The 7,909-nt window shown below is 40.6% G+C and overlaps 2 protein-coding genes across 2 annotated transcripts; one reads left to right on the plus strand and one right to left on the minus strand.

Annotated features, from left to right (window-relative positions):
• The first annotated feature begins 504 nt into the window (after nucleotides 1-504).
• Nucleotides 505-2,548, plus strand: LOC122054900 (protein EXORDIUM-like 3). The gene has a single exon (XM_042616321.1). The coding sequence runs from the start codon at nucleotides 1,239-1,241 to the stop codon at nucleotides 2,313-2,315; it is 1,077 nt and encodes a 358-aa protein (XP_042472255.1). The 5' UTR covers nucleotides 505-1,238; the 3' UTR covers nucleotides 2,316-2,548.
• A 1,749-nt stretch (nucleotides 2,549-4,297) lies between these two features.
• Nucleotides 4,298-6,646, minus strand: LOC122054909 (40S ribosomal protein S13-like). The gene is made up of 5 exons (XM_042616329.1): nucleotides 6,534-6,646; nucleotides 6,383-6,455; nucleotides 6,166-6,304; nucleotides 5,898-6,084; nucleotides 4,298-4,573 (listed from the first exon to the last, which is right to left on the minus strand). The coding sequence occupies exons 1-5, from the start codon at nucleotides 6,554-6,556 to the stop codon at nucleotides 4,540-4,542; spliced, it is 456 nt and encodes a 151-aa protein (XP_042472263.1). The 5' UTR covers nucleotides 6,557-6,646; the 3' UTR covers nucleotides 4,298-4,539.
• Between the last annotated feature and the right edge of the window lie 1,263 nt (nucleotides 6,647-7,909).

The following is a 7,909-nucleotide window of genomic DNA, read 5'->3' on the forward strand; positions in this document are numbered from 1 at the left end:
GCATAGGGACGGACGCAGAGGACGCACTGGAGGCGGGCGCAGAGGATCTGTCTTCACCACCCACCGCTTGCCTTCTGCCGCACTCTTCCCCAACCAAATCCGCGTAAACTAAGCCACCCACCCTGCCACCTAGCGGCCACCGTGTCATCTGCCTTTCTGCCTCCTCGCGTCTCGTGATCATTTCATTCCTTCGTTCTCTCAACTCGCTTTTCTTGCCGATGCCATGCATCTTCGCCCTTATCATCGTCGTCCACAATGCCCTTACTGCAATTATTATCCCAGTTCCAACTTCCAAGACGTCTTCGCGCGGACCCGCCCTGGTCCCGTCCCTGTCCCCTTCACCTCGCCTGGCCTGCGTGAGCGCGCCCAGTACGGCCGCCCATGTACCAACAATATTGAGCTGAGTAATGCGGAAGCTGTCGCATGGCTGACCTCGCCTGTCGAGTTGTCCCCGCAACATGTTCGATGAAATTCCTTAAAAAAGAAAAAAAGAATCCTACTTTTTCCTCGCAATTAGTCTTTGTGATTTGGATGATAAAGATTTGAGCTTTGTGGTAAATCGCTGGCTGGGCAACCTCTCGCCTCGATTGTCCCCGCAAGCTGTTCGATGAAATTCCCCAAAGATGTGCTTTTTTTTACAAAAGGTGAGCATTTTCAGTTTACCTCACAAACCCCCAGGAAAAAACAGTCTCGGAATTCATCTTTTTAGTGGTTAAAAAGAGAGAAATTTGCAATTGGTGGAGAAAGATTTAAGCTTTTAAGAAATCGTAGGCGGGGTCACTCACTTCTGACCTCGTTTGTCCTTGCAAGGAGTTCGATGAAATTCTCCTCCCCGAGGGGTGTCCTTTTTTTTCATATTTTTTTTACAGAAATCGAGCCGTAAGCTCGCAAAAAGTGACCAATGTGGTATCGGAATCGTAAACAATGGATTTCGAGAGATTAGAGAGCAAAAACTTGGTGATTTGGAATTGATAAAGGTTAGATTTTTAATGTATCATCGAATGCGCTGAAGGGTGGGGCAGGGATGCCAGAAGTCTGACAGCGACACTAAGTTCACAAGCTGTCTTCCATTACTTACCTTCTCCTAAAGCTCTCTTCAATGGCGCCCTGCTGTCACAGTGAGTACCGCCTACTTCTCCTTCCTCTACTTTGCGTTCATGGCTTCTGCTTATAATTAGCCAGCAAAAGTGGCACAGCAAGAACAGAGCTTGACTACTTCAATCTCCGTTTCTGCTACAATGTCGGGTGGTGGTGGTGGAAGTGTGTCCACCTGCTTCGCTTTCGGCTTTGTGGTTGTGGCCATGGCGAGTTTCGGTCAGTTCGGGGTGGTCGCATGGCGGCCGTGGCCACGCCATTTCGGTAAAAATGCCACCTTGGCCGCCGCCGGCGTAGCGGCGCCGGCGCTGGGGGAGTCGAAGAAGTACGAGGGGTCGTCGGAGTTCGTCATGCTCCGGTACCACATGGGCCCTGTGCTCACCACCAACATCACCGTCCACCCCATTTGGTACGGCAGCTGGTTGCCGTCGCAGAAGCACATCCTCCGCTGCTTCCTCCGCTCCATCTCCTCCCCCGCCGCACCCAGCCCCTCCGTCGCCGCCTGGTGGCGTACTGTCCGCCTCTACACTGACCAGACCGGCGCCAACATCTCCGCCGCTGTTGTCCTTGGTGCTGAACGCTCCGACCGGCGATACTCCCACGGCCGCAAGCTCTCCCGCTTGGCGATCCAGAGCGTGATCCGCGACGCCGTGGCGGCGCCCCGCCGCCCGCTCCCCGTCAACCCCCGCGGCGGGCTCTACCTTGTCCTCACCTCCGACGACGTTGCCGTGCAGGACTTCTGCCTCACCGTCTGCGGCTTCCACTACTTCACCTTCCCGGCCATCGTCGGCTACACGCTCCCCTACGCGTGGGTGGGCAACTCCGCCGCCCAGTGCCCGGGGATCTGCGCCTACCCCTTCGCCGTCCCGCCCTTCGCCGTCGGCCTCCGCACGCCGGAGCGGCCGCCCAACGGCAACGTCGGCGTCGACGGCATGGTCAGCGTGGTGGCGCACGAGCTGGCGGAGATGGCATCCAACCCGCTTGTGAACGCGTGGTACGCCGGCGAGGACCCCTCTTTCCCGACCGAGATCGCCGACCTCTGCGAGGGCATCTACGGCACCGGCGGCGGCGGAGCCTATACGGGGCAGCTACTCGTCGACGCCGGCAGCGGCGCTTCCTACAACGTGAACGGCATCGGCGGAAGCAAATTCCTGGTCCAGTGGATTTGGAACCCGTACTTGAGCTACTGCAGCGGACCCAACGCACTCGATCATCAGTAGCGACCGCCATTTTTGCTTCAAAAATCACTTTTTTAGATCGTTTTTTGCTTGTCCGAGTCCTGTCCTTGCTTGTTTAGTGAGTGTGAGGTGATCTATTTAGCTAAATAAGGAGAAAGAAGAGGACATGGCCGGAGAAGAAGCTGCTCCCATGGAAGAAGAAGATGATGATGTATCTTGGCAAATTTCTGTTTGTACAAATTGGATTCCCTTTAATTGATCTCTATTTTGGTCAATGAGTTTTTGTGGCTTGTTGGTTGATGATGGCGAGAGAAAATTCCTAGATCGTTGCTCTGTTTTAATGCTTTTGTTTGCTTTGAGGCATGTGAAGAAGCAGCATCAGAAGTCAGAAGCTTTTTCAGATTGGAACGACTTGGTTGAAGTGAATTACATTCAAATTCACAAAGTATCGGAGTTTCATGGCATTTCCAATAAAACATACGTGTATTGTTACCCTTTTACCGCATTTTTTTTTTTCATATTGTCAACTTACTCCCTTTTGTCTTTGTTTTCACTAATTTTGAAGAGGATGAACCCACAATAAAATGGTAAATGATAATAAGTAAAAGTTATAAAAAAAATATTTTTAATTTATTAAAAGCTTATTTGAAAAATACATGTAATTAAGATAATTGAAGTGTCGGATGCAATTATAGGACACTAGCGAGAACTACAATAAATTTTAATAAATCTCTAAATGAGGTATTTTTTTGGCCCAATATGCCTATCAATGTCATATTAAAAATAAAAAATTTACTATTCTTTATAAATGAAAAAAAAAACTACAACTTTTCTATTGACCCTATTACACACTACTAATTACAAGCTCCATCTTAAAAATTTTAAAGAAAACAAATGTAAAATTCCATTTTCACTACAAATCTCAAACCTCGCTTGTACAATGGTTCTAACTTTTTGATTAAAGCTTTTTAATTTTACCAACCTCTAACTCTCATAAAGCTTACATTATGCCCTTCCTCTCGTTGCTCAAACCCTAATTCATTTTTAAAATTTTACGAGAACCGATCTCTAAAACCATTGAAGTGAGTTCCCTGCCATTCGACAGCACTAATGCTTTGGTACCATTATGTCCAAGAAAGATCTAGACATTTCCTAAAAGGGCTTGGGACCATAGAGACACGCGGCCTTTTTGTTTTTTTTTGTTGTTTTTTATTTTAGTTGACAGGCCATAAAAACTTTCCACCAAACAACAAAATAAATTAAAAACAATAAATAACTCATCAAGTAAGCATTCTTAAATTAACCGTATATTAAAAATATTATCCATTAATTCATCAAAATTATAAATCAATCCTTAAATATTTAAAAATTAAAAAAAAACACCATCATATTACTTATACTAAACAGTTTAATTTCACCAATCCCATACCAAATACAAATAAATAAGTAAATCCTCTAACACAAAATAAAAAAATAAAAAAAGATAAATGAACAACATCATTGTCGTAAAAGATAAAATCCGCAACCTCAATAACACCACATATCAACTCCACAATTATGAGGAGATAAATCAAAAAAGTACTGTTAAGCACTATAAGTGAGCATTTTTCTAAACTTTGCCAAAATTTAACCCATTATCCATTGAAATAATATTTATCACATAATAACCTAATATTTATCGTATAATAACCAACTCGACTATATCCCAAGAGCCAAATGAGCAACATCATTGGACAAGCAAATTAGGTTATATTTTGAGGATTAGCCCAGCAATGGCTACACAGCTCACAATGAGTGTTGTGGTTGATAGAAAGAAAACCTAAAACAAAGGTTCGAGAACAATCAAAGGATTGGTGGATTCAATTGAGTGGACTAAATTGTAAAAAGATAGAAAAAATCAAGAACTTGATGGTGATTTGTTAAATAAGATGCAGGATTGGGAGTTTTGAGTTGAAGAGAGTGGGTGATATATGAAGGATGAGATGCATGTACAGCAACATAAATTAAGAATAAAAACTATTCAATGAATATAAATAAAATATTAAAAATGAGAAATCACTTGTTCTAAATTACTTTTCTGAAGTTTATAAATTCTATCTAACAAATTAACCCCAAAACGTTTCACATACTTCATAACAATGTTTATAACAGAAACAGGAAAGGTAAATACTCCAATGTGGTCGTTGTAACAAATCTCCTAAAATGTTTTAAATTTCATCAAGCATTGTCCATCAATGATTTCAGGAATTCTAGAGAGTGGACTTTTCTAAGCCACTAGCGTGCTGGCAGTAGCAGAATCACTGCAAAAGTAATCAAGCAGAAATTAGAAAAACATAGAGCAAATTAAATAAACTATTATTTTTTTTGCACTTGAAAGATTGAAAGGATTAATTCCTAAAATATATCTTACTTCATTAAGATTTATATGCTTGATCAACATTAAAAAACATTTGAATTCCTACAAAAGCAGTTATTTAAATGAAAGACATTCCTATTTCTGAACATTCAATATACTCTTCAGATGGAGGATTACACATTGACTTTATTGAAATTTGTTAATTTAGAAATTATACAAAAGGGCTAATTAGGTTATATTGAGTCAGAATTATTACTAATCTTGCGAAAGAGATGAGATGAAATAGATTGGAAGTCTATCTTTTGGTCAGATTAAATTGATAATTGGAAAAACAAGTCAGAAAATGAGGCTTCCAGGGAAGAGAAGCAAATGGCATGTGCAGGCTCGAGATGATAAGGATATTCAATGATTACACCACTGAAACGACAGCAATTAGGAACAATGTCGATGGTAGATTACAAAACCCGCTTAGACTGAGATTGATGGTGAATAAAACATTTGATTGTTGTTCCACAAAGCAGTTTCCCATGCAAATAAATATTATTAAGACCGCAAGGGGAATAATTTTAGGTTGGAACCAACTATTTCTGAGGACAAGCGGTACTATGAGTACATGCTACATAAAGTGGATGATATTAACAGCAGGGACAAATACACCCTGCTGCCACAATATACAATGAACTTGCTATTCCACTGCCTGTCAATCAATGGATCAGTACGTAGTTAACAAAAATTGGATATGTCCCAATATGATTATTGTACCCAAGAACAAAATTTTGAGACTAAACAAGAACCAAAACTGCACAAGATAAACCAATGACTATTTTCATAAATCATCCTACATAATAACATAATCCGAGCCAAACCTTTAATATAATGGTAATTTATTTGAGTTAGTCAAGTAAATGTTGAATATCTGACATCATAGAAATGTATAATAATGTACTAAGAACAAGTAATTCTGAAAAAAAAAACGTGTTTCCAATTTATCTATAGCAAAAAAACCAAGAGAATTTATCACTACTGCATCATCATAACTAATGAGGTAATTCGTGGTTTTTTAAGCTGATAAAATGTCACCTTGACAACACATTTTGCCCAAATCTTCTTTTTGTGAAGCCTAATGGTTGAAAGTGATGCTTGAAAAGGCATAAGACACGAATTTTGGAGAAACTTTAAAAAAAATTGTTTCTCAATAGTGAACCAAGTCCAGTTTTAAGCATAGGAAAGAATATAATTAAGTAGAGATGGTGCTAATTAGTACTTACTATTTCCAGCCTGGAGAAAGCTTCTTAGTCCTCTTGTAATAGCGAGCAAGGCGGTGGACCCTGCTCTCCACCAGGATGAGCCTGAACTTGGAGTCTTTGTCCTTCCTGTTCTTGGCCAAATGCCCCCTGATTGCCACAGCTTTCTTAATCAGGTGGTACAAATCTTCAGGAATTTCCGGCGCAAGTCCTACAATACCCGATGCGCAAAATCAACCAGAGAACACCCAAAATTTAAAGAAGCGTTTCTCAAAGAACCAACTTTACCCACCATGACCCTTGAGGATCCTGAGAATTTTGCTCCCAGTGACACTCTTGACCTGGGCGATGCCGTGGGAATCACGAAGGATGACGCCAATCTGCGACGGCGCCAGCCCCTTCTTCGCAAACTTGCATATGCTTTCCTCCACCTGGCGGATCGACGAATCAACTAAACATAGGAAGACGAAACGACGAGCAATGAGAAACGAAACGAAGCGATAACTCACGTCTGGGGCGGAGATCTTAAGCCAGCTCGGAGGAGTCCTCTTGTACGGCAGCGCCGACGACGAGATGCCCTTTCTGAAGCCAGTGACGAAGATAAACAATGCAACATGATCAGAATATAATGAAGGAAGATGGAGGAGAGAAGAACATTACCCGCGACTATGCATGCGACCCATGATGACGGCGGCGGCGGCGGCGAGGTAGCGAGGCGGCGAGCAAAAGTGAGAGTATGACGGCTTTGATCGAGACGGCTGAAACCCTAGGACTTCAATATATCGTGATTTAAGGTAAATGACCTTATTAACCCGGACGAATTCCTCATACGGTTAAGCGGACCGTCCGGTCCAATTCAGTTTTTTATATATATCAAGCATTAAAAATAACAAATTGATAAATACTTATTTTTAAAAAATATTTAGAATTCTATAAAAATTTATCTGAACTTGATGATAATTAATGAGTACATAATATACACATTTAAATAGACATAAGTAATTATACTATACAACTATTATGTATAAAAAAAAGTTAAGGAAAAAATAATAATAAACATTTTGGATATTAACTATAATTAATTATATTATAAAAGCACTAAATTTTATAATGATTTTCTAAATGTAAAAACTAAAAACATTAAAAGATTAAAAAAAATATTAAAAATAATATAAAAGCACTAAATTTTATAATGATTAATGTAAAAACTAAAAAAATTAAAAGATAAAAAAAAAGTAAAAATAAAAAAAAATGTCTCAGATGAAGAGAAATGCTGCTTCTTTTTTAAATAAAAAAACAAATGGGCACGACTCCCTTAATTTTATTTTGAGAATATCTCTTTGATCCCATGTTGTTCGTAGCAGTTATTGATAGTGGTTATTATTAGGATTCTTAGGGCTCGGTTAGAGGGAGGGTGAATAACCTCTGTATAAATTAGAATAAATAAATCTTTTTCGGACTTATAACTTAAAATAATATTTACATAAGAGTAATAAAGAAACTAAAAAGACGAGGCTCAGCAAATTTACTTTACTTGGTTACAACCAGGAAGTTGTTAATTCAAGAAAGTTGAAGTGTACTAAGAATCTCCTTCAAGCGGAGAAGTCTCTTACAGCAATGAACACACAGAAAATAAGTTAAATAAAAACTAAAGCGCACAAGTGTTGTTTCTTTATATTTCACGTTGTTGTTTAGCTTTGGGAGCAAGGTTGCTTATATAGCCTTGCTTGGGGTGTCTGGAGGGGAATAAAATTTTATCCCTTCGTAACGAATCACAGTCAAACGTGATTAGGATAAAATTCAATTTCGGACGCCCAAACCAAGAAAGTCAACCAAGTTGACTTTTTCAGTCAGGGCCTTCCACTCCGGTTTCGCTTGCCTCGGTTCAGGTCTTCCGCTCTGGTTCCTCTTGCTTGGGTGACCTCGGTCATCCGGAATAGGACTCACTCAAACCGAACTTCTGACCTTCTCGAGTAAATTTCTGCTCTTGGTTTCTCGTCCCTCGGAAACATCGCGCGTCTCCTTCTTGTCCGCCC

Source organism: Zingiber officinale, chromosome 1B, assembly GCF_018446385.1.
Source record: "Zingiber officinale cultivar Zhangliang chromosome 1B, Zo_v1.1, whole genome shotgun sequence".
NCBI lineage: Eukaryota > Viridiplantae > Streptophyta > Magnoliopsida > Zingiberales > Zingiberaceae > Zingiber > Zingiber officinale.

Coding starts and splice junctions, on each gene's coding strand:
- LOC122054900 (XM_042616321.1), top strand. CDS start 1,239: ATGTCGGGTGGTGGTGGTGGAAGTGTGTCCACCTGCTTCGCTTTCGGC.
- LOC122054909 (XM_042616329.1), bottom strand. CDS start 6,556: ATGGGTCGCATGCATAGTCGCGG. Junction 6,456..6,533: donor GGTCGCATGCATAGTCGCGG/GTAATGTTCTTC, acceptor CACTGGCTTCAG/AAAGGGCATCTCGTCGTCGG. Junction 4,574..5,897: donor CTTTCTCCAGGCTGGAAATA/GTAAGTACTAAT, acceptor TTACTTTTGCAG/TGATTCTGCTACTGCCAGCA.